The 27,367-nt window shown below is 48.9% G+C and overlaps 1 protein-coding gene across 1 annotated transcript in view; it reads left to right on the top strand.

Moving 5' to 3' along the window:
- The first annotated feature begins 1,180 nt into the window (after window positions 1–1,180).
- LOC142767870 (lysosomal alpha-glucosidase-like) overlaps window positions 1,181–27,367 on the top strand; it is a 60,753-nt gene continuing 34,566 nt past the window's right edge. The window contains exon 1 of the mRNA XM_075870118.1: window positions 1,181–1,347. Coding sequence (XP_075726233.1) covers window positions 1,183–1,347 — 165 coding nt within the window. The 5' untranslated portion in view covers window positions 1,181–1,182. The remainder of the gene's footprint in view (window positions 1,348–27,367) is intronic.

Below are 27,367 nucleotides of genomic sequence, written 5' to 3'. Positions count from 1 at the left end.
TTTTGTTGTTGTCCGGTCCTGAAGCAGTAGCTATGAAGTATGTTTCACGGTAGAGTAGACACACACTACTTCGAGTACTCGAACGGTAATGAATATACTGCTGCCTATATAATAGCCCAGAATAGAAAAATGTGATGCGTCGTGCCCATTGAGGCTTGGATAACCAAAGTGTACATTAGTGCTGGTTACACGTATTCTTAAATGATTTTTTTTCTGCGTTGACTTCACATTCTCGGGTGTCTCATTCATCCCCAGCCACATCCTCGTATTCTTGAGTGAGAGGGCGCTATTAGTTGCCATCCGTGTTGGTGAGTTCCTCGACAGCATGCTAAAGCTTCTTTCAATACCACCAACGCTTTCTTTGTGACGTAATAAGGTGCATCCGATATCGTGTGAACGAAATACTCGTAGCAGGGCACTACCTTGTTTGGAACTGAAGCACCTAGTCTTCGATATATACGCTGGGATTTCTTAAATGAAGTCCCAGTTGATAGGCTTTCTCCTGAATGCCAGTGGCAGTGAATATTTCAGAGAGGTGTATCTACGTGCTTGATATTTACTTCAAAATAGTCAATGTGATGTCTTGAATGAATGTGCATATGAGATTTTGAATTGATCTGTGCGCACAACGTGTCGTGATGTGGCCCGCCTCTGTTACTTAGCCACTTAGATGTCACCTTTCTATGTTTGGGGAGGAAGGTTCGCATCTCGATGTTTACAAAAACTTAAAGCGTCCTTGACCTTAGATAAAAACGTACCTTGAGGAACCATAGCAGCCAAAATTATTCCGGAGTTATCGTGGCAAGACTTACAGTCATAACACTGTTTGAGGCACGCAAGACACCCGAATTTGTCTTTACTGCCCAGGTGCATACACTAGCTCCACAGAAATAGACCAAGCTATAAGAAAAGGCCGCGGAACGTCTCCATTGGACACAAATGTTCACAGTTTTCTTCACATTTCACGGAATCTGCAAGAGTGGTGTTTGCATCGGTGCCACTCTCAGTAGACCGCGTCAAGCTAGCGCTCTAATACACCTGCAGCGCATTACCCATCCTCAGAGTGGCTTTATCGCAATCACTTTAGGCCAAAATGACATGTTGTTTTTCAGCGCCGTTCCCCGTGGATCAAAACCTAAGATCAGAGTTTTGTAAAACTGTGCAGTAATACCACGATGCCTCATGAAACCACGAAGAGAGCGGTATGCCATAGTCGACCAGACCTCAACCGAAGATGGGCTGCGGTTGCAGCTACAGCTGGCAGACTCGTGGTCTAAGCCTGGAAACGAGTCGAAGACGCTTACTGTGGACGTGATGCAGTTCGCCCGAGATACAGCCCGTCTGCGGGTAAGTGCTGCCATAGAGAGCTCAATATTTTCGTATCTGTGGCTTAGGTCGTCCCTTATATTGTTCAATTTGCATACTTTGAAAGTAGCAAATTTTTCCAGATTAGGTATATTGCAGAGAACTTCATTTATTTATATTTTTGTTTATTGATAAAATACGGCAGGCCAATTTAGAGTCCAATCAGGAGTGGATACATACATAGTCAATAATAATAAATGTCATAAATAACAAGAAAAATGTACATGCAGACGTAATACATATATACACTTAAACGCCAACTACTGTAATAGCAACTATATATATATATATATATATATATATATATATATATGTTGTAGCGAAGCCTCCGAACTATGAAATGGGTCGAACTCTTGAGTACCTTCTAGTGGGGCTACCCAACAAGGACGCCGCTCGCGCTGAGAGCCCGTGTTTGTCCGTTACTGTCGCCATTGTGCTTGCTCGCTGTATGCCGGCTAATAAACGCCTTAACATTTTGGTGGAGAGTGCTGTGCCCTTCAAACATCTTCGGTTCGCATTCGATGCCCTTGGAGCTTAGATCCCGTACCGTGCCTTCAACCATGCAACAAGACGCCGCCCAGCAAACGCTTCCTCCTGCGCCGACGCCATGTTCCGGTGTCCCCCGCATCCGCGACCCACCTGTCTTCACCGGCGCGGATGGCACCGACGTCGAGGACTGGCTAGCCATGTACGAACGCGTCAGCGTCCCCAATCATTGGGACGAGGCAGGTAAACTCGGCAACCTGGTTTTCTACCTCGCGGGTGTGGTATAACAACCACGCGTCTGATTTCGCAACCTGGTCCGATTTTAAGACCGCTATCACCAACGTTTTTGGCCGCCCTGCCGTTCGTAAGCTGCAAGCCGAGCAGCGCTTACGCGAACGCGCTCAGCAGGCCGGTGAATCATTCACCAGTTACATTGAAGACGTCCTGGACCTATGCAAGAAATCCAACCACAGCATGTCCGAATCAGACAAGATCCGGAACGTCATGAAGGGCATTGCCGATGATGCCTTCACGATGCTGCTTGCCAAAAACCCAGGCACAGTAGCTGAGGTCATCACGCTGTGCCAGAGCTACGAGGAGCTCCGCCGGCAGCGTTCGATGACCCGTCGCTCCACACCACGAGATGCTGGGCTTGCAGGCGTGGAGGCGAGCTGTGACCAGGTGGCACTGCTGGCAGACCTCAAGTCCTTCATACGTGAGGAAATCGCACGGCAGTTCACTCTCCTGCCCTTTGCCCACCCACCGGCTGCTCAACAATCGGCCACTACCATTTTCCCCCCCGTCTGCCGAGCGATTGAGCAGGAAATAGCGGAGGTCATGCCTGCGTACCACCCACAACAGCTTCCGGCTCCTGTACCCCCAAGTTACGCCCAAGTGGTCGCCAGGCCGCCTCCAGTCGTTCAAGCGCCCGCCCCACTGACTTACGCCGAAGCTGCCGCACGACCTCCATCCTTTGCAGCGGGTATGCCGGCTACGTATGTTGACGTGACCTCTCAGACTCAGCTCCAGCACCCCCTGCAGCCTTTCCAGCCACCGTTCCGTCCATCGGCTCATGCGTCATGGACAAGACCTACCCCGGCGAACCGATGGCGCACATCCGACAACCGGCCCATTTGCTTTGCCTGCGGTTACGCCGGCCACGTAGCACGTTATTGCACTCGCGTACAGACGCCCCATATCTCGTCGCCTGTTGCTAGCCAGATCAGGCGTACCTATCACGAGGAAACGCCGTCTATGCCACCGCCAACTCGCCTAGCTTCATCTTCTCGTAGGTCACCGTCTCCACGACGTCGTTCCCCGTCCCCCATGCGGCCAAGTTCAGTTGCTCACGAGCGGGAAAACTAGTCGTCGCAGTACCCGAGGCAAGGACTGCGATGCTACCGCATTGTGAAAGCCCTCAGAGCCGCCCATATAATGTCATTGACGCGCTTGTGGACGGTGTTCACGCATCTGCTCTTATTGACACAGGAGCTGCAGTATCCGTTATGGACGAAAAATTTTGCCGCTTGCTTCGTAAAGTGACGACGCCAATTTCTGGATTGTCCCTTCGTACCGCCGGTTTGCATCGTATCCATCCTACAGCAGGGTGCACAGCTCGCGTTGTCGTTCAGGACGTTCTGTATGTCGCCCAATTCATCATCATTCCCGCATGCTCTCATGACGTCATCCTGGGGTGGGATTTTCTCTCCTGCAACGACGCCGTCATCCATTGTGCCGCCGCCGAAATTGAACTCTCCCCCTTCTCGCATTTGACGCCGGAAGACAGTTCTTCGAAAGTGAGCAAGATTCTCGTGAAAGACGATACCATAGTGCCTCCAAGCTCCACGATGGGTGTATCTGTCTACTGCGCTGGCCTCTCCGACACAATTGCACTCGTTTCGCCATCCGACCGTGCTTGCCGAAGGAAAGGGTTGCTAGTACCTTTCGCGACCGTGCAAATCACCCAGGGCAACGCCTCTATTTTCGTGACCAACCCATCCCCGTACACTGTTACCTTGGTTCGAGGGGAATGTCTCGGCAGAGTGGAACCAGTGGATAACGCACAAGTCCTGGACGTACCTGATGACCCGCGTTGTCCCAATTTGAGTACCATCAGTGCTGTTTCCACTTCTGATTCATCATCTCCTGATGTATTTGACCCTTACACTGATAACAAGCTCACGTCGGTACAGCGTTCCCAGCTTCTGAACCTGTTGCGAGAATATCGTTCTTCTTTCGATGTCGGGAGAAGTTCTCTCGGTCGTGCGTCCGCTGTTACGCATCGTATCGACACTGGTGCCCATCCACCATTACGGCAACGTCCCTACCGCGTGTCGCCTGCTGAACGTCGGGAAATTAACGAGCAGGTTGATGATATGCTCAGACGCGACGTTATTCGGCTCTCGGACAGTCCATGGGCGTCTCTTGTTGTTCTTGTTGCGAAGAAAGATGGTTCTGCGCGGTTCTGTGTGGACTACAGACGGCTCAATAAGATCACTCGCAAGGATGTTTACCCACTGCCGCGCATCGATGACGCAATTGTCAGCCTTCACGGAGCCGAATTTTTTTCTTCTCTCGATCTGCGCTCGGGGTACTGGCAAGTACCCATGGCTGATGACGCTCGACCGAAGACTGCGTTCATCACACCCGACGGCTTGTACGAATTCAACGTCATGCCGTTTGGTCTATGTAATGCACCTGCGACCTTTGAGCGCATGATGGACACCGTTCTGCGCAACTTGAAATGGCACACGTGCTTGTGTTACCTCGATGACGTTGTTGTGTTCGCTCCAGATTTCTCTACGCACCTCCAACGTCTGAAAGAAGTTTTTGCACGTGTCAGCAATGCCGGCTTGCAACTAAATCTGAAGAAGTGCCGCTTTGCAGCACGGCAACTCACCATCCTTGGGTACGTCGTGTCCAAGGATGGCATTCTTCCTGACCCAGCCAAGCTTCGGGCAGTGGCCGAATTCCCCAAACCTTCGTCTGTCAAAGAACTGCGTAGTTTCGTGGGCCTGTGCTCGTATTTCTGACGCTTCATACGAAACTTTGCCAGGATCATATCACCGCTGACGAAGCTCCTTGGAAGTAACGGGTCCCTCAATTCGTGGTCGTCTGAGTGCGACGACGCGTTCGCGAAGCTCCGCCATGTGTTGACGTCTCCTCCCATTCTACGCCACTACGACCCTACGGCCCCGACGGAGGTGCACACAGACGCCAGCGGTGTAGGCCTCGGCGCTGTCCTGGCGCAGCGCAAACCCGGATTCCCTGATTATGTTTTGGCATATGCAAGCCGTACGCTCACGAGAGCTGAGACAAACTACACCGTCACGGAGAAAGAGTGCCTGGCGATCGTCTGGGCTCTTACAAAGTTTCGACCGTATTTGTATGGTCGGCCATTCGATGTCGTCACCGACCATCATGCACTATGCTGGCTTTCATCATTGAAGGATCCCTCAGGCCGTCTCGCCCGTTGGGCTCTTCGTTTACAAGACTACGACATCCGCGTGCTGTACCGCAACGGACGCCAGCATGCTGACGCCGACGCCCTCTCGTGCTCCCCTCTGCCTGAAGGTGATGTGCTCTGCTCAGTATCCTCGGCTGCTGTTTCTGCCATTGACGTTGACATAATCGCTACCGAACAGCGAAAGGATAATTGGATCGGCCCGCTGATCGACTTGCTCTCTGATCCATCCGCAACGCCATCCACGCGTGCATTGCGTCGTCAAGCTCGCCATTTCGCCATTCGTGACGGCCTTCTACACCGACGCAATTACGACGCCGACGGCCGGCAGTGGTTACTCGTGATACCCCGCAGTCTGCGGTCAGAGATGTGTGAATCCTTCCATTCTGATCCGCAATGCGCGCACTCTGGGGTATTCAAAACCTACCATCGCATTCGACAACGCTACTTCTGGCGCGGGATGTACCGCTATGTGCAGCAGTTCGTTCGCTCTTGCCTCACTTGCCAACGCCGTAAACCGTCAGCTCACATGTCGCACGCCAGTGTACAACCGTTACCTTGCCCTGACCGTCCCTTTGGGCGCGTAGGTATCGATTTGTATGGACCACTTCCTCTGACGTCGGCTGGTAACCGCGGGGCCATCATTGCCGTTGACCATTTAACGCGATACGCCGAAACCGCCGCTCTCCCTGCGGCTGCTGCGCGCGATGTTGCGTCCTTCCTGCTGCATCGATTTATACTGCGCCACGGACCACCCCAAGAGCTTCTCAGCAATCGAGGCCGTGTCTTCTTGTCGGAAGTCGTCGAAGCCATTCTGACGGAGTGCCATTCTGTCCACCGCAAAACTACTGCTTACCACCCACAGACGAATGGCCTCACCGAACGCTTTAACCGCACCCTCGGCGACATGCTTTCTGTGTACGTCGCTGCCAACCACACTAATTGGGATAATATACTGCCCTTCGTCACCTACGCCTACAACACCGCCCCTCAGAGCACGACTGGTTTTTCACCTTTCTACTTGCTGTACGGAAGGCACCCGTCACACACCATGGACACGATACTCCCGTACACGCCAGATCCATCTGAGTGTACACCTATTTCCGAGACAGCCAGGCTTGCTGAAGAGTGTCGCGAGCTTGCCAAGACATTTACGACGCAAGAGCAAGAGCGGCAGAAATGTATCCGTGATGGCTCCACCACTTCTGAGCCCACGTTCCTTCCTGGTGCGCTTGTATGGCTCTCGATCCCGACCTCTGCCGCTGGCCTCTCTTCCAAACTACGTCCCAAATACGAAGGCCCCTACCATGTCATCGAGCGCACCTCACCCGTCAACTATCTGATCGAACCCGTTGAACAATCTTCGGACATGCGCCGCCGTGGGCGAGACATCGTCAACGTGGAGCGCCTGAAGGCTTATTATGACCCGCTCATAATAACAAGCTGTTAGGTCGCCAGGCGGCTCCCTCTTCGACCCCGGGGTAATTGTAGCGAAGCCTCCGAACTATGAAATGGGTCGAACTCTTGAGTACCTTCTAGTGGGGCTACCCATCAAGGACGCCGCTCGCGCTGAGAGCCCGTGTTTGGCCGTTACTGTCGCCATTGTGCTTGCTCGCTGTGGGCCGGCTAATAAACGCCTTAAGAATATATATATATATATATATATATATATATATATATATATATATATATATATATATATATATATATATATATATATATATATATATATATATATATATAAGGGAAAGAAGTGTTTACCTAAGGGCTCGTTTTTCTGTGTTTTAACACAATATTAATGAGATCTAACAGACAGTAATGCCAAGGAATGTACAGGGGAAGTTATTAGAACCAATGGAATGTAAATAAGAAGAAAGAAAAGTGGATGAAAAAATAACCAACCGTGGGCAGGAATCGAACCTACGACCTTCGAATAACGCGTTCGATACTATATATATATATATATTATATATATATATACATATATAAATATATGTATATATATATATATATATATATATATATATATATATATATATATATATATATATATATATATATATATATATATATATATATATATATATATATATATATATATATATATATATATATATATATATATATATATATATTGTTACGCATGCCTTGGAAGAAAACGAAGATGGGTGAACATGCTGACTGCCCCAAGCTGGAGGAAGAAAGAAGACGACGAGACTGCGATCATCAACCTGTTGGCCGCTCCGGCGCTTCTCTTCGCAACCAAAATAAACGGCCCCCTTCAGCCGTATACGTCCTGGTCCTCCTTGTGCGTAACAGATTGGTGGAGGTGCTGGGTAAGACAAGCCCAACGACGGGAGCATCAATACCTGGACTACGCCGCAGCCGCCGCCTTGCCGGACTCCCGCCTGCGCCGCTCGTAATGGCCCAAGATCAGCCATCTAACGCTTCAAGGCCAACTCCAATGGGTTCCGTGCCCTACTACCGAGTCCAGCCAACCTTCGGAGGAAAATCGGGAGAGGATGTCGACGCGTGGCTCGTCCAGTACAAGCGAGTCAGCAAATCCAACGGCTGGGATGCCGCCGCTCAGCTCAGCAATGCGGTCTTTTGCCTTACGGATACTGCGCTCGTGTGGTACGAAAACCACGAGGACACACTGACGACGTGGGACGTTTTTGTTGCAGAGCTGAAAGCGTGTTTCGGCGACTCGAGCGTCAAAAGGAAGCGGGCAGAGCAGACATTGTCTCAACGCGCGCAGCTTCCAGGTGAGACATGTACCACGTATATAGAGGATGTGCTGAAACTCTGCAAGGTGGTCAATGATCAGATGTCAGAAGACGACAAAGTAGGGCATTTGCTGAAAGGCATAGCCGAATATGTATATAATTTTCTAATCGGAAAAGAGCACCTGAGCTCGGTGTCCGACGTGATTCGGCATTGCCCGAACTTTCGAACAGCTGAAAATGCGCAGGATTGCTCCAAAGTTCGGCCGGCTCACAAATGTTACAACGGTTGCCAGCATCGACACCAGCACCTGCCCATACCTGTCCTCGACGATTCGAGAGATTGTTCGCGAAGAACTTTTTCGCTATAGAGAACAGACGCATTCAGCAGTTGATCACCATTCTGTAAACGACCAACATTCGGTATATGTGCCACGTGAGGCTGTGACTGTGCCGCCGCCTTCTACGACCCCTTGGCAATCGATGGTTAGTGCAGCAGCTGTTGAGTACAGCGCACCCCTACAGCCAAGGAGAGCACCATGATTGCCAGCTCCATGCCATGACCGACGCCCCCAGCGTCCGTCTTCTTCGCGACGCCCGGTCTATCCCTATGATATACGGAACGAACTGACTCACTCCGCCAGGGAAGACGATGTTCGATTCTTTGACGAACAAAGAGAGTTTCGACATCTCTCAGTTTGCTACTCCTGTGGTGTACCAGGACATATTTCGCGATTTTGCAACCGTCGACGTGTAGCCCCACGGTATGGCTATCCACCACACTTTGCACGGCCTTCCGAACGACTTCGCGATGACCCACGAGCAACGTACTATGGCCCACCACAACACTTCACACGATCATCTGACCGACCGTACGACGACCCTAATGCAACACACCTGCTGCCTCGCGACGACTACTGGACACGCAGCTTCCGGAACCACTCCCCTACATCTGACAGGAGCTTGACGCCTCCACCGCCTCGTGTTCCCCGTTCTCCTTCACCACGGCGCCGCAACACGTCTCCTTTGCCACAGGAAAACTAGCAAGCGCGGCCGATGGAGGTGAGGTCGCCGGAGACGTGCTAATATCAAAAATACCTCCTGTGTTGATGCTCAAGAACAAAGTACGTGTTTGTTTTGACGGTGTGCCTGTGATGGCTTTGGTGGATACGGGGGCAACCATTTCGGTCATGAGTGCGTGTTTTAAAGATACCTTGGGGCGGAAGGTATTATTTAGGTGGAATGAATCTGCGAAGTTTTGCGGAGTGAGTGGTGAGGCACTGCATCCTGTTGGTGTGTGTCAAGCTAACGTATTTCTCGGAGGCCGCGTTATCCCAACGGAGTTCGTGATTATTCCGCAGGCGACACATCATGTTATTTTGGGTATGGACTTTTTGAGGGAGTGTGGTGCAACTGTCGACTGCCGCACAGGGACAATAGTCTTGAGTGATCACGTTCCGTCAGCACTCTTGGAAAACCCTGTGGATGATGAGACGACATTGTGTGTCTGCGGCGACACTATCATACCACCGTTATCAACCGTTCGTGTACCTGTTGGTTGCAGCGACAGCTATTCCGCCAACTTTGATGCCAACGTAGAACCAGTGTACACCAACTGCATGAAAAAGAATGTGTTGATCCCAGATTGTGTGGTGTCGATCAGACGTGGACGCGCTGGTTTATGGACTGTCAATTGCTCTACAGAACCCGTGATGTTACCAGATGGTCTAAAGTTAGCCGTCGTGAGTGGACAACACGAGGCCTTACTGGTGACCGAGCTTAGAGATGCGCCGGAAGAGCATCGTAGTCACAGTTTCGAAACGGCTCTTCTGTCAATGGTGAATAAGTCGCTGAGCACAAGTGAACGCCGAACATTAGCCAATGTACCTTCGAAGCACGTCTCTGCATTCGACTTTGCGCAGAAAGACAAAGTGCCCCTAATCCCTGCTTCTCGGACATGTCACACTATCAACACGGGTTTGGCCAATCCGATTAGACAAAAACCATACCGTGTTTCGCCATCCGAGCGGCGGATTATTAATGAGCAGGTGAACGAAATGATTGAAAACGGTATCATTCAAGAGTCGGTAAGTCCATGGGCAGCTCCAGTGATTCTCGTTAAAAAGAAAGACGGATCCTGGAGATTTTGCGTCGATTATCGCCGATTGAATGCTGTAACAAAAAAAGACGTGTACCCACTCCCACGTACTGATGATGCCATAGACTGTCTGCATTCGGCCTCTTACTTTTCCTCTGTAGACTTACGATCGGGCTACTGGCAAATTCCCATGCATCCTGAAGATAAAGAAAAGACAGCCTTTGTAACACCTGACGGTCTTTTTGAATTCAACGTGATGCCATTTGGACTGTGCAACGCGCCGGCGACGTTCGAGCGATTTATGGACACTGTTCTTCGTGGCTTGAAGTGGAGCATTTGCATGTGCTATCTCGACGACGTCGTCATCTTTGGCCGCACCTTCAGCGAACACAATTCACGTCTGGATACTGTACTGACTTGCATAAGAAACGCTGGCCTTGTTCTTAACTCAAAGAAATGCCACTTCGGAGACCGACAAACTCTTGTTCTCGGGCACCTAGTGGATCAGGAGGGCATCCGCCCAGATCCCCAGAAGACAGCAGCCGTTGAAGCATTCAATGTGCCGCGCTCTGTGAAGGAGCTCCGCAGTTTTTTGGGGCTTTGCTCCTATTTTCGCCGCTTTATACCTAAATTTGCCGATGTCGCGTATCCGCTGACATGTTTGCTACGGAAGAATACTCCCTTCGAGTGGACTCCGGAGTGCGACTCCTCTTTTCGTCAACTGAAGTTCCTCCTGACGTCGCAGCCTGTTCTTCAACATTTCAACCCATCAGCTCCAACCGAACTGCACACAGATGCCAGCGGCAAAGGAATTGGTGCCGTCCTAGTTCAACGCTATGGTAACCGCGAGCACGTGATTGCATACGCAAGTCGCTCCTTGAGTAGGCCCGAGCAGAATTATACTGTCACAGAACAAGAATGCCTCGCGGTAGTATTTGCGATTCAGCGGTTTCGGTCTTACTTATACGGACGCCCTTTTACAGTCGTCACCGACCACCACTCATTGTGTTGGCTCGTCAACCTTCGGGATCCTTGCGGCCGTCTAGCGCACTGGGCACTTCGGCTCCAAGAGTATAACTTCATAGTCTCGTACAAAAGTGGTCGACGACACACCGACGCAGATTGCCTTTCGCGCATGCCACTGAGCACTACACAGTGTGACGCCGATGACCTCGATCACCTCGTAGCTTCTGTGTCACCAAAGTTTCCCGACCTCAGTACTTTCAAAGATGAACAGCGAAAGGACACCAGGCTATCATCGCTTTGAACAGCTCCTACGGCATGCCATTTCTGTTTACGCAACGGACTCCTATATAAGAAGAACTTTTCCAGCACTGACGCACGTTTCCTCCTGGTAGTGCCAGAAACCCTTCGGACAGCGATTTTAGGTGTGATGCACGACGATCCTACGTCCGGACATTTAGGTTCTGCACGGACGCTTTACCGTGCTAAGGAACGCTTTTATTGGCCAGGAACGCGACAGTCAGTCGAGGCGTATGTGGCCAGCTGCACACAGTGTCAACGCCACAAACGCACGTCTACTGCTCCGGCTGGTCTTCTACAGCCCTTGCCACCTCCAAGCACACCTTTCCAACAGGTGGGCATTGACCTCATGGGCCCTTTTCCAAAGTCGGCTTAGGGCAATCGCTGGATAATTGTATGTGTCGATTACCTCACGCGCTACTGCGAGACGGCGGCCATACCAACCGCAAATGCCAGCGACATCTCTGTGTTCCTGCTGCAGCACGTTATCCTCCGACATGGCCGACCTCGGGTGATCATCAGTGATCGTGGGCGACAATTTACGGCAGACATAGTAGAAGAGCTGCTTCGATTGAGTGAGTCCCGCCTTCGTCACTCGTCGCCATACCATCCGCAAACAAACGGGCTCACGGAGCGCACCAACCGAACAATTGTAAACATGCTCCCTATGTATGTGGCATCCGACCACAAGAACTGGGATGACGTGCTACCATTTATAACGTACGCGTTCAACACCGCTAAGCACGACACAACAGGCTATAGCCCCTTTTTCTTGATGTACGCACGACCGCCACGGCACACACTCGACACAGTTTTGCCATTCTCGGCGCACGAAAATCTCTCGGTCACCGAAATCCTCTGCCTTGCAGAAGAGGCGCGTCGTATTGCTCGTCTACGCACTTTGGCATCACAGGGAAAATCGAAGGTACGCTATGACGTCCGCCACCGGCCTGTAACTTACCACCCAGGTGACTTAGTGTGGCTGTGGACTCCGGTACGCAGACGCGGGTTATGCCAAAAGTTTTTGGCCACATACGACGGACCGTTTGTCGTTCTCGACAAAATCACGGAAGTCACATACACAATAGCTCGCCTCACCAGAAGTGGTAGAAGAGCCGCTAAAACCCAAGCAGTCCATGTCGCTCGACTGAAGTTGTACACACCAAGGTGAATCGGTTACCTCGCCCGGCGGGCTTCGTCTGCGAAGGGAGGAATGTTACGCATGCCTTGGAAGAACACGAAGATGGGTAAACATGCTGGTTTACCAATATAACCAATATAACCAATATATAATATATACCAATATAAGTAAACAATATATATATATATATATATATATATATATATATATATATATATATATATATATATATATATATATATATATATATATATATATATATATATATATATATAGATATTGTGAAGATGAAGACCAAAACTGGCACTCCGGCACAGACGCGCATGCTAGGCGAGCGAGGAAGAAGAAGCAGAATAAGAACAGCTGGCACAGCCGCAGAGGAAGAAGAGTACACGTTCTGCCCGGGTCGACGACGCCTTCATCGCAACATCGTGGAAGCTTGCTCTCGGGGTGTGGCCAAGAATTAAGTAGCTGTTGTTGGTTAATTGATCTACCATCGTTTCTTAAACTGCAATAGTTGTTTGATCAGTGTTCTTTGTGCAGTTCAGACAAGACAAGATGCCCTTATCTTCGCCAGGGCCAGGGACTTTTCTTTGGTCTGCTTCTACGGATCCAAAGGAGGTGCCAGTGGATCTTTTTTTGCGCAACGGAATATCATCGGTTCTAGTGGCTCTAGTCCCGAACAATGACGGCATCATTCGGATGAAAAACCCGAAGATCATTCAGACGGAATTACGGTCAGTGACGGCCCAATACCAGTCCATAACGGAGGTCCGCCAGTTCGGCAGAGGAGGCATACTGTGCTTTTCGCCAGACCAGTCCTGTGTCCTAGATCTGCTAAAGTGCTGAACGTTTGCATCCCAGCCGGTGAGCGCGTTCATACCTTCTCATTTAGCATGTACCCGAGGTCTAGTGCGAGGCGTCGATGCCAACATGCCACCCTTTGAAGTACTAGAGCTGTTTTCACCAGCAGGTGCTATTTCAGTCTATCGGTGTGGACGGGTGGTTGATAACAACAAAATACCAACTCAGTCTATAATTGTGACCTTTGCGGGATCAGTCCGACCATCAGAAATTAAGGCTTGGCCTTCAATTTACAAAGTAGAGCCACTCTCTCCTCGTCCGCTCCAATGCATAAAGTGCTGGCGATATGGTCACACAATGAAAGGTTGTAGGTCAGCGGTCAGGTGTAAGGTATGTGGGGAAGGTCACAATTCCATCGACTGTCTGAGTGATGAACAAAAGTGTTGCCTATGTAGCGAAGCTCATGCGGCCGATAGCTCTAGTTGTTCGGCAAAGGTACGTGAACTGCAAATTCTAGAGATAGTAGAACGAAGACGGTGTTCACCCAAGGAAGCAGCACTTGAAATACAAGCACGAACACAAGGCTACGCCGGTGTTACAGCTCGTAATATGCCAACAATGGAAGCTCTCTCTGTCCCTATTGCGGAAGCGATTGAGAAGGCAGTGGAGAAGGCAATGGAGCGCATCGCTGGGAATATTTGTGAGTCCTTGGCCCAGATTATATCGAACCAGATGGCTCAAATGTTGGGTACAGCGGAAAACAACCTCAGTGCACCACGTAACATTAGTGACTCCCCGGAGTTTGCAAAGAAGTATGACTCTGCTACGCCACAGCAGGCTACGGAAGCCCTTCACATTCGTGACTCCCCTGAAATTTCAAAGAAGTATGGCTCCGATACGCCACAGCAACCTACGGTAGCTACAGATTCAGTAGAGGAAGGTAGCGCATCTCAATGCAAGCTTACCAGGAAAGTGGAGGACTCAGACGAAATGGAGATGGATCCCCGATCGCTAAAGCGCTCGAGATCCCCTTTATACAAAAAAGGCATCGCACCTGTCAATTCAAAATCCAAAAAGTACCAGAAGAACACCCTGTCTAAAGCTGATTTTCTTAAAGAAAATATTCTAAACAAGGCCATCGCTGAGGCTATTTTAGAGAAAAAATAGGGTCACTTAAAATTCTGCATTGGAATTACCGATCAATTCACTCTGCAGCAACTGATCTAATATATTTGGCATCGAAATTTTCTCCAGATATTATTGCACTGCAAGAAACTTGGCTTTCAATGCATCAGTCTTTTCAATTAAATAGATTCAGATCTTTCCGTCTAGACCGTCCATCGAAAGGTGGAGGTTTGGCATTTTTTAATAATAATAGAATAAGTCTCAAAGCGAAAATTGCGTATAAGCTCATGTCACCTGACAGTGAAATTCTCGCCTTAGAAATAACCTTACCAGGCTGCATGCCTTTTTTCGTAGCGAATGCATACTTTCCTAAAGGTGTAATAGATACTCGATGTTTAGACGCTGCAGTGACTTCTAGTTATCAAAATAAAATTCTAATCGGCGATTTCAATTCTCATCATACGTGCTGGGGTTTCCGAACTGATCAATGCGGTAAGAGATTGTGGGAGTGGACAGCGGATAATAACTTGTGTTGCCTGAATTCAAGAACATCCACTTACATTAGTGATAGGTCTCGTTCAGCCTTAGATTAAAGCTTTGTGAGTTCATCACTCACTAGTTTGTCGTGGAGTGCGTGTGATTGTGCAACTAACAGCGATCATTTGCCAATATTATTCGAGATTGCTTGCCAAGTTATAATGTCAGGCTCTCAGACTCGAGTGTTTATTAATTTCACCAAATTTAGGAAAGATTTAGAATCTGCTTTGGCAACTCATTCTGAAGAGCAAGAAGATACAAAAGCCATGAGACTAAGTGCACTGATCAAAAGAACATATAAAAATGCAGAATTCGCTGTGGAATCCGCAAAGAGCACAACCCACAGTCCGTGGTGGAACTCGGACTGTGCCCGGGATTTCCGACGAAGAAAGGCAGCTCGGAAAAAACCTATGTATAACCAGTGCCCTCAAAACTGGTCTGATTACAAGTATCACGCTGCAATTTTCAAACGCACAGTCTCTTTAGCTAAGGAACAATATGATAGAAAACATTATGATCACCTTTCAAAAGCTTGTAACAAAAAGGCGCTGTTCAGGTTCATGAGATCACGTAAAATGATGCCATCTCAAAATAATATAGGGTTTGAGATTATGTCCTTGGAAGAAACAAAGAAATCCTTAGAAACCATGGCCAAAGGCCTGGAGTGTAGATTTACATCAACTAAGCCTTACGATCCACAAAAACCAGCGTCAACGATTGAAGTTACTGAAGTTACAGGGGAAGAGTTAGCACAAGTGATACAAGGTTTGCCCTCGTCAGCTCCTGGTCCGGATGGAATCACAACTGCTATGATAAAAATATTATTCAAATTATCACCATGTGACCTACTAAACACTGTAAATTATTCGTTAAAATATGCCTGGATTCTGTATGAGTGGAAATTAGCTAAAATAGTGCCGATACAAAAATGACAAGGATTCGGATATGTCATAGAAAACATTCGACCCATTTCTCTTACATCTAATATGGTGAAGCTCATCGAAAGAGTGCTCAATAAAAGAATTCTAATATGGATGGAGGAAAATTCGATATTAAATACAAATCAAATTGGCTTCAGAACAGATTGTTCAATCTGGTGTGCACACGCAGATTTAGAAAGCCGCATTCAGCTTGCTCGCAAAAAAAGACAACATGCGGCACTAGTGACATTGGATATAGCTAAGGCATATGATAGTGTAGAACATTCAGTATTATTAGACATATTAGAGAGCCACTATCTCCCAAAATATATATTGGCGTGGGTGAGGGAATTTTTGAGAGGAAGAGAGTTTTATTGCTTTAAGGATGGTTGCGCATCGTCAATGTGCAAACAAACACGTGGTGTCCCCCAAGGCGCTGTATTATCGCCAGTTCTATTTAACATCTTAATGAGCACTATACCGCATTGCCAGGACGTGAAGGTGTTTGTATATGCAGATGATATTGCATTTTTCACGGCACATAGTGACATATATTCTTTATATCAAATGCTACAGAGATATGTCAATATGCTGCAGAGATGGCTAGATGCAGTCTGCATGACCTTAAATGTAAATAAGAGTGCAGTATTGATATTCCAGTTATCCGATCCCATCTCAATTTCAATGTGTTATAAACAAGAGCCCATTCCACAGGTGGAATCTCTTAAATATTTGGGAGTAACTTATAATGCCAACCTAATTGGACTCCTCACATAGAAAGCATGGCATCTAAAGCACAACGCGCCTTAGGAATTCTTCGTAGACTGAGCAGCCGCCGATATGGTCTACGCAGAAGCACAATGGTGATGATCTATAAAATGTATATGCGACCAATCCTAGAATTCGGGTGCGTATTGTTCTCAGGTGGCCCTGCCTATAAAATACAGCCTCTGGTTATGCTGGAACGAGAAGCCTTGAGGTTGTGTCTAGGACTTCCGAGGTTTGTAAGAAACAATGTTTTGTATCAGGAAGCACGATTATCTACATTGCCTTGCCGTTTTCGTATCCTAACGGTTCAGACGTTTCTGAAATTTTATAGCTATGCGCCAAGACGATCTGAGTATGATTTTATAAATGACCCAGACAGCGTTTTTCTTACCCATTGGCCACGCTTTCGAACACCTCAAATTGCTTTTGTCCAGAAACAGCTAGATAGGTTAACTGTAAAAATTCGAGATGTGATTGCTGCGCAGGATACAAATCAAATTCTTAAGATTGAATTCGATGAGATTTTTCCCTCTAAGCCCAAATTACAATCCTATAGGGTCTTAAATAGCCGACTGCAGGATTATCTTGCACACGACGAAACGAATAATATTATAGCCACAGATGCTTCAGTATTGGATGAAAAGACAGGTGTAGGTATATACTCACATTCGCTTGACTGGTCTTTTTCATTAGGATTACCGGATTTCACCCCAGTTTTTGAAGCGGAGCTGTTGCAATAGTTCTAGCGCTGCGAAAGCTACCTTTGAATGCCGCTAATGCCATCATAATAACGGATTCCCTGTCAGTATGTACGTCGATTACGGCGTCAACAAAATCGATGGCCTTAAAGACGCTCCTTATGCTAGTTCCTCCTCAACTGCAACTGCTGAAATTAGTATGGGTACCCGGTCATTGCGGCTTAGAAGTAAATGAAATCGCAGACTCTCTAGCACAAGCAGCATTGGAAGGGCCAGTACTATCAGTCCTTCCCGAAGTGACCACTATAACGGCGACAAGATACAGAAAGCTTGCGCTCAGTGCAGACGCTATGGAAGCAATGTTGTCAACACCAGAATTTACTCACTTAAGATTTCCATGGAAAAGTCATTGGTGTCCTACAAAACAGTTGGAAACCATAATAACCAGATTTTGATGTCGTGTCCCCCCGTTAAATTTCTATTCACATAGGGCTGGTCTGGCGATATCACCACTATGCAACTTTTGTTCAGAATTAGAAACTATAGAGCACTATTTTTTATCATGTCGCCGATACAAATTGCTCAGGAAAACATTCTTAGCACTCCCATTCGCTAGCCTGGGGTTGAATTTCACTATAGAAAACATACTTTCCTTCGGTGCTTACGATCTGGGCTTCAGCCACGAGAACGTTTTCTACGCAGCTTGCAAGTACCTGAATGAAAGTAAAAGAATTAAGCTTTTAATTGCGTGATTATTAATCATGCAAAAAAATAATTCCAACGAACACAAGAGCATTGTTTAACCATGCTGATTCTTATTCAAGGTAATGAATAATTGTCTTATCTGCATGAGTGACAAGCAACTATTGCACTCCTTTCATTCTGACTAGGGTGTCTTTTCTTTTTCCTTTCTTTTTTCTGGTGGGTGGTTTCGATATTTAAAAAAAACTTAATTAAGTCATCGATTCTTGGCCAATCCCCCTGAGTGGGTACGAGCCATGTCTGTGGATTCATCATCATCATCATCACAGCTGGCCCAGGATCAGGTGTTGTCTCTTGTTCTCTGTCTAGTACATTACAATGGCGCAGTCCGACAAGTGAACCCTTTGCAGAAAGCCACCGGTACGTGTCTTCGTCGTTCGCCGGCAGTGCTGGCTTCTCCATCGAGGAACGCCGTTCATGCTTCCTTGGCAATGGGGTCCCACCCGCCGCTTCAGCTACCCTTCAAACCACCAGTGGACGGCGTCCAGGCCTCCCCTGGGGTTGTAGGGCATGACCTTATTGACACCCTGCCACCATTTCGTGGCAGGGATCCGCACCGGCCACTGTCCTTTGGGAACGCCACTCACGCTTCTCATGGCCTACATTCCCGTTGCCGCTCTCTTTCAACATACGAGCTGCCAGGGAACGCCATCCAGGCTTCTCTTCTCGTCAACCTCAACGGCGTGAGTGCTGCAACACCACTCATTCGAAGACCGCGATCACCAACGCTTCGGACTTCACACACGACAGCGCCGCGAACCTGCGGCGTACCATCGCGCTACTCCACCTCAAAACTAACGAACTGACAGCGTCAATCTCCGAGCGAGCTCCTACAATGTTGCCAGAACTGCGTGCCACTAACGCCGTGTTGGATGTAGCTGCGTCGCACGACCTTGAGGCAAGCCCATTGGACCAACGCAGGCAGCTTTGGGGCACCCTCCTGCAGCTCTCAGACCAGCTCAACGGCGTTGCCTCAGTGATATCCACATTCTCACGTGCCGCCCCACCATCGCCGTCCACCTACCAACTGCCGGACGGGGTCCGGAACGACGCCGACAGCTGGTTGGCAACCGTCAACGCGCTAACAATGCGCGCGGCCTGGACAGAAAATCAGAAATGGTATGTGGCCATAGACCGTCTTCGGGAAGGTGCAGCGGCGTGGCACCGGTATGAAGGTTGGAAGCAGCAGTCATGGGTGGAGTGGAGCACCAAGCTCATAGCTGCTTTCGGTCCGATTCCCCGTGCCACCTGCCCATGCAACTCGACCTTCTCTCAGGACGTAACTCAGGAAAAGCCCGACCTAGAGGATGCGATTCCAGCCCCTACCATCCTGTCATCTCTCGGTGACGAAGATGTAGGGAACAATCACGATCGTGTAACTCTGCCTTGCACAGGTATTTCTGCTGTCGTATTTAGAGCTCCTGAGGAGCACCGGCTCGACGGTGTAGCTGTGTCCGGCGAGTCCCTGATGGCAAGCTTTGCGCAACGCTCCGCAAGAGGCCCCATCGCAGGTCGTATGGTTGACTTAGAGGCACCGGCCCCCATCCTACTGGAAATTCTATCACCTAATGAGACAGGTCTTTCCTCTGAGTCTAATAACATCCCATCTGACCAGACGGAAGAGGATATGGGTGCGACGCATGCACTGTCTGAATCGGTAGAGTCTCCGATTGTCGAAACGGCTTCTGTAGAGGATCTCCCGCCAGTACGCAGCGTGGCTTTTGGAATCGCTGACTTTACAGCGTCCAGGAGCCCCATTGCGACAACGCTGCGCAAGTAACGGACTACGCAAGTCACGGCACAGGAGCCACGCCACAGGCCAGCACGAGGACTTCACCCCAATTTGGTGCAGATGTCTAATCGCACCGAAAAACATCTCTCGATCAACAGAAAATTGCGCATACGGCTGCATAGGATGCTACTAGTTTCGTTGCCGGATCCACCATTTCCTGCCCTGTTTTCTAAAATGTGGTGGGACAAAGGAAAGCGTTCTGTGATCAACTTGCGACCATGTCGATCCAGTCGGGGCCGCCCGCCAGAACCATCTCCAAGAAAACCACACCACCGCAGGAAACTTCTACCACTAGAATGCCTGCTTGGTCCACCAAAGGAAAACCGGAGTCGAACTACTTTCTCTGAAAAGTCGAAGCGTGGCCGAAGCTGTAGACTGCCACGCGACAGACAATGTCGTCCCACGGAGTCATCATCTACAAAGGGACCAACCAGGACCCAGTCCCCACCACGACATGGTGAACGACCCGGGCGACATAGCCAGTGTCGGCCGCCGGAGCCAATTTCGACAAACTTCCAGCGTGGTCGGGGCCAACCACGACGATGCAGCCAACCCCGCCCACCTGAAGCAATGTCAACTGCTGCAGCTAGCCTCACCCACATGAACATCGTCGTGTGGCCCATCAAGAGTGCTTGCAGTCATGGCCGAGTGTGACGACGAAGACCGACACTGGCACTCTGGCACAAATGCGCATGCTAGGCGAGCGAGGAAGAAGAAGCAGAATAAGAACAGCTGGCCCAGGATCGGGTGTTGTCTCTTGTTCTCTGTCTAGTACATTACAATATATGTATATATATATGGTACAGTAGCCAGCACAACCACGACCTTAATATATGAACTAGCAGAAGAGGGTGAAGTGATTCATCATATGTCTCTTGCATGTAAATTAAGCCGCATTGCATTGGAAAAAGAGCCTTGTTTTGCTTTCTTTATTTTTATTGGAAGACGATTTTATATCGAATATTCTTCAGTGACACATATACCTTGTCTCCACTAACCTTATATGAAAGCTTATAAATCATATCTGTTATGATATGATCATACGAAATTGTCGTATGAGTGTCATTCGTGTCGTATGACTCCAGGAGTGTGCTTGTTACTGGGCTAGTTGATACATCATAATGAGGAATATTTGTAGAGGCATAAAACACCCCATAAAGAATGAAGAATCGTGACGCTCTTTCGCTGTGTTTCTTCTTCTTTTTTGCGGTATTTAAAGACGTCTAGAATTATCCCTTACTAGGGTGACATATCAAACCTTTGAAGGATTTGAGCTTCGCGGTCGAGAGTAGAACGATTTACCACCATCCGGTTGTCTTTTTCATCAGTAGTCTTGCTTGCCTTCTCATTGGAAGCAGAAAACATGTCGCAAAAAAAATCCAAAGCGCGAACGCTTTTGGGTCGAATGTGCCAGAGTGTGGCACAGCGAAACAGGGCCACGTTGCGAGGCACTACCGTCTGAAAGCGTAGCCATGGGCACTTTGCGCCCTTCTCGACGCGCGTGCCACCAACACGGAGCGGTGCATATTGTAACGCACTTTTCAATAAACTCTTTTAATAAGCTAACGTAGGCTGGGCGAACTTGTGCCCGAGAATTATAGCACTGCTAGATTGTCTCGAGGATTGCCTTCTGCCTCTTCTTCTACGTTCTTCTTTTCTTTCAACCCGGTTCGCGCGCAGCTGGGTTCCGCAGGCTCGTGCATCGCAAATCATCTAGAAGGCACAAGTATTTGCTAGCGCGCGTAATTTGAAGTCACATTGTGTCATTGCCCCCCTTTCCAGAGTGCATCGTCCCGATGCTTGTGTCAAACTGGTTGCATGGCAGTCATTCACAAACCCTCGTCGGGGATGTCGTTAACGTCAGAGAACGTTGTATCTTCGGAGTTTCATTGCCTGTCGTGATATGGTTTCATCCTGACGACATGCACAGTTTCCGTGCGATGCCGCCGTCGGGATGAAATATCCTGTCCCTCTGGCGTAACTTCGTAGTTGAGCGAGCCGACGCGGCGGAGCACTCTGTACGGACCGAAATAGCGGCGAAGCAGTTTTTCTGACAGGCCACGTATTCGTACAGGAATCCACACCCATACTCTGTCTCCTGGTGCGTACTGGACGTCTCTTCTTCGCAGATTGTATCGATGCGTGTCGGTTTTCTGCTGTTGGAGAATGCGATATCGTGCCAGCTGTCTAGCTTCTTCTGCTCTTTGTATGTAGTCGTGAACGTCATAGTAATTCTCGGGCGTCTCATCAATAGGTAACATTGCATCTAAAGGTGTCGTTACCATCCGGCCAAAAACAAGTTGGAATGGCGTCATCCGTGTTGTCTCTTGCATCGCAGTGTTATAGGCGAATGTTGCATAGGGTAATATTTTATCCCAAGTACGGTGTTCTATATCAACGTACATTGACAACATATCAGCCAGCGTTCTGTTCAGTCGTTCCGTTAGACCATTTGCTTGAGGATGATATGCCGTCGTTTTTCTATGACTGGTGTGCGTCAATTTCATGATACATTTCATCAGGTCGGCCGTAAATGCAGTCCCTCGGTCCGTGATCAACGCTTTTGGAGCTCCGTGCCGCAGTACTATGTGTGAGACGAAGAATTCGGCTACTTCAACGGCTGATCCTTTAACTAGAGTCGCTGTCTCGGCATATCTGGTTAAATAGTCGGTCGCAACTATTATCCACCGTTTTCCCGATGATGACGTAGGAAATGGGCCCAGTAAGTCCATTCCCACTTGTGTGAATGGGGCTTCTGGTGGTTCTATCGGTTGAAGGAGACCTGCTGGTTTTAGCGGTGTCGTTTTACGTCTTTGGCAGTCCCGGCAGGTTCTGACATAGTGTCGTACAGAGCTAAGCAACTTCGGCCAGTAGTATTTAGTGCGGATGCGTGCTAACGTTCTGCTTACTCCTAAGTGTCCAGCTGATGGATCGTGGTGGCAAGCCTCCAAAATCTCTGGTCGCAGAGGTGAAGGGACGACAAGCAGGAATGTCGCTGTATTGTTGTCAAAGTTCCTTTTATACAGGATGTTGTTTCGTAGGACAAACGCTGACAAGGCGCGGAAAAAAGGTCGTGGAACATCGACAGACTGTCCTTGTAGGTACTTGATCAAGAGGAGTATCTCAGGGTCGGATCGCTGCTGATGTGCCATCTCTGATGGTGTCACAGCTCCCAAGAAAATAAAATCTTCACCATCCTCGGTGGAAGCAGAAGCAGCAGGTTGAATCGGAGCACGTGACAAGCAGTCCGCATCACTGTGCTTGCGACCTGACTTGTACACAAGCGTGATATCATACTCCTGTAATCGCAAGCTCCATCGTGCAAGCCGTCCACATCGGTCCTTGAGATTTGCCAGCCAGCATAGCGAATGATGGTCGCTTATAACTCGAAAAGGCCTACCATATAAATATGGTCGAAACTTGCTGATAGCCCATACCACGGCAAGGCATTCTTTCTCGGTCGCTGAGTAGTTCACCTCAGCTTTCGAAAGAGTGCGACTGGCATACGCAATGACTCGTTCTTGTCCGTTTTGCCATTGTATGAGCATGGCCCCAAGACCTAAATTGCTTGCATCCGTGTGGATATCGGTTTCCGCTTCCTCGTCAAAATGCGCCAGATTAGGATGGCTTTGAAGGCACTTTCGTAGTTAATTGAAGGCATCCTCTTGTTCGGCAAACCATACGAAAGGCATTTCCTCTTTTGTCAGCCGTGTCAGTGGTTCAGCAATTCGTGAAAAATTTTTAACGAACCGTCGATAATAGGCGCAGAGACCTAAAAATCGACTAACAGCCTTTTTGTCTGTTGGCTTCGGAAATCTTGCTACGGCCTCAGTTTTTGCAGGGTCTGGGCGGACGCCTTCTGCACTGATGACATGGCCGAGAAAAAGGAGCTCACGGAAGCCGAAATTACATTTCTGCGGTTTTATCGTCAAGTCCGCTGATTTGATCGCAGTGAGCACGGCCCGGAGCCTTTCCAAATGTTGCTCAAAGGTAGCAGAGAAAACTACAACATCGTCGAGATAAACCAGACATGACTGCCATTTAAGACCACAAAGCACTGTGTCCATCATCCGTTGGAATGTGGCGGGTGCTGAACAAAGGCCAAAAGGGAGTACCTTGAACTCGTATAAACCGTCCGGTGTCACAAACGCTGTCTTTTCGCGATCTCTTTCGTCCACTTCTATCTGCCAATACCCACTTTTAAGATCCAATGAGGAAAAATACCTGGCATTTCGCAGTCTATCCAGAGTGTCATCGATTCTTGGCAGAGGATAAACATCCCGTTTGGTGACGGCATTCAGCTTCCGATAATCAACGCAGAAACGTAAGGTTTGGTCTTTTTTCTTCACAAGAACAACAGGTGACGCCCATGGACTTGATGAAGGCTGGACTACATCGTCTTTGAGCATTTCTTTTACCTGAATACCAATAGCTTCTCTTTCTTTCGGTGACACTCGGTAGGGATGCTGGTGTATTGGCCTCACTGACTCGTCGACAATGATGCGATGTTTAGCGACAGGAGTGCGTCGAACCTTAGATGACAACGATAAACATTCGGCGAATTCCCTTAAAAGACGCCCTATTTGCTCTTTTTCGCTTGGTAGTAGGCCTGGCTCGATGTCGATGGCTGCAAGGACAGACTCCACGTCTTCGAAATCAGAATCATTGGTTTCAAAAGTTCGCAGCTCCGTAACCTGGACGAAATCATTAAGACTGGCGATGACGGTTCCTTTTGCAACGTGCGGCACCTCATTTCCAAAGTTTGTGAGTAGAACATTTGCACATCCGTCACGTAACTTAACAAGGCCTCGTGCCATGCAGATTCCTTTTTGGAGTAGTAAGGCAGTGTTGTTGTCAGCAAATCCTTCGAATTCACTGAATGCTTTGTTGTTTACTGCGACAGATATGCTCGATCTTGGCGGAACCATGACGCCATCATCTGCAATACAAAGGTCATATACGTTTTCTTCTGTTTCAAAGGTACCAATCCGTGCCTAGTCGAGAATGAGACGGAAGATTCTCGCAAGTTAATTACAGCGCCATTAGCTCGTAAGAAATCCATGCCGATAATCAAGTCTCTTGAGCATTCCGGCAGCACAATAAAACTGGCGACGTACGTGAAACCCCGTATTCCGATTCTTGCTGGGCATATTCCAGTAGGGTCGATGAGGTGCCCTCCTGCTGTGCGAACTTGTGGTCCCTTCTATGGAGTCAGAACTTTTTTTATTATTTTAGAAAGTCCGCTACTCATCACTGAATAATCTGCGCCGGTATCTACCAGTCCAATGACTTCGTAGCCGTCAACGAACACACGTAAATCAGAAGCAACGTCACTATCGAAGCACCGGTTTCTGAATAGGTCGTCGTTCAGAGTCAGCAATGGAGGTTTTTCTGCATTAGCGTTGACAGCGGCCTTGCCTCCACAGGTCACTGACTCTAGTTTTCCCGACGCGAGCTTGGGGAACGAGACCTTGGGGAGCTTGCTGAAGGTGGGGGGCTAGGCGATCTATACCTCCCCGTTGTCGTTGCCCGAGTTGGTGTCGTTGGAAGCCACTTGAGGTTTGACGACCTGACAGGTATTCTTCAATTTCGAAGGGACGTTTACCATTTCGTGGTCGAGGTGCATTAACAGGAAAACCACGGAGTCCTGCCTGGCGGTAGTGGCACGTTCGGTAGAGATGACCAGGCTCCCCACAGTGGTAACACAGTGGTATCCTGTCGGGAGTGCGCCAGACATCGCTCTTCCTTAGTCTCCTCTCTGGCGTTGGCTGCAGGGTGCTCGGCGGCATCGGGTACTGCATAGGTGTAGCCGCCGCAACGTCCGCACATCCTGGAGGTCCTCGTAGTAGCACATCAGCATACGTCCTTCTCGTCTTCTGTTGTAGTGGCGGCCCTGGCTGTGCGTTGCTCGAAGGTTCGCGTACCACCTGCCTGACCTCCTCACGGATCACATCGGCCAGAGACGAAAGCATTGGAGCGTTCTGGTCAAGACGCTGCCTCTGCAGCTCTTCTCGCACAACAGACCGCACCAGCTCGCCTAGTGCTTCCATGTCGTTACCGAAGGCTGGTGGCAACATGTCCAAGGAAGTGACGATCGCATCCCGGTTGTATAACCTTGCTCGCTGTTGGAGCGTCCTTTCCATTGTAGTCGCCTCGGAACGAAACTCGGCGACGGTGCGTGGCGGGCTTCGAATTAGTCCGGCAAAGAGTTCTTGCTTCACGCCTCGCATCAGATGGCGCAGCTTCCTGTCTTCGCTCATATTTGGATCCGCTCGGCGGAATAAGCGAGACATGTCTTCCAGATACATGGCGACAGTTTCGTTATTGCGCTGATTTCTTGTCTGGAGCGCAGCTTCAGCTCTCTCTTTGTGGTCTGTGTTCGGGGAAGCAGTGAGCAGCTCCCGTCGAAAATCATTCCATGACCGGAAGGTGGCTTCGTGGTTTTCATACCACGTTCGTGCACTATCTTCCAGTGCGAAGTAAACACTTCCAAGTTTGCGCTCTTCCCCATATCCGTTAGCCTTTGCGACGCGTTCAAAGTGCTCAAGCCAGTCCTCTGCGTCCTCGTAGCTTTCACCGTGGAAAGGCTTTGGTAGCATTGGCTGGTTTACGACAATGTTGGCTGGAGTGACCTGAGCTGTCATGTCAGTTTCGTACCCGTTCACAGCCGTTGATGTTCCAAGCGAAGTCGATAAAGGTGAAAATTCAGGACCCTCACCACGTAGGCGTCGACTGCAGTGCTGATGAACAGGCGTCAGCTCGTTGGGTCGAAATCGCTGTGGTTCTGGACTGTGCTCCGTCACTCGAGAGGGGCTTGGCATCATACCCAGCACCTCCACCAGATTTGTAACGCACTTTTCAATAAACTCTTTTAATAAGCTAACGTAGGCTGGGCGAACTTGTGCCCGAGAATTATAGCACAGCTAGATTGTCTCGAGGATTGCCTTCTGCCTCTTCTTCTACGATCTTCTTTTCTTTCAACCCGGTTCGCGCGCAGCTGGGTCCCGCAGGCTCGTGCATCGCAAATCATCTAGAAGGCACAAGTATTTGCTATCGCGCGTAATTTGAAGTCACATTGTGTCAATATAAATAGCTCGCCGTTAGTATGGTTGCGGATGACAGAGCGGTGCTCGAGCGACTGAGCGCATCGCACCACGCAGTCAGGGGTTGCAGGTTCGTATCTCAAGTCACACTCAAGCCGAGTAATTTTTATAATTTTTTATTTTGCATATACCTCAAATTTCTACGGGCAACGCTGATTTCTCGCTTATAACGTAGCACGCCGCCGACACCGATGTCGGAATTTCTGCACAATGAGTTCTCTAGCATTGTCACCTATTACGCAATAAAAATCGCTGCGATTGTGTCATTGAGCTATCCAACCAATTTTAGATGGGGGACAAATGATTGATTGATATGTGG

Source organism: Rhipicephalus microplus, chromosome 7, assembly GCF_043290135.1.
Source record: "Rhipicephalus microplus isolate Deutch F79 chromosome 7, USDA_Rmic, whole genome shotgun sequence".
In the NCBI taxonomy this organism is placed as follows: domain Eukaryota; kingdom Metazoa; phylum Arthropoda; class Arachnida; order Ixodida; family Ixodidae; genus Rhipicephalus; species Rhipicephalus microplus.
This window is presented reverse-complemented; position numbering and strand designations above follow the sequence as displayed.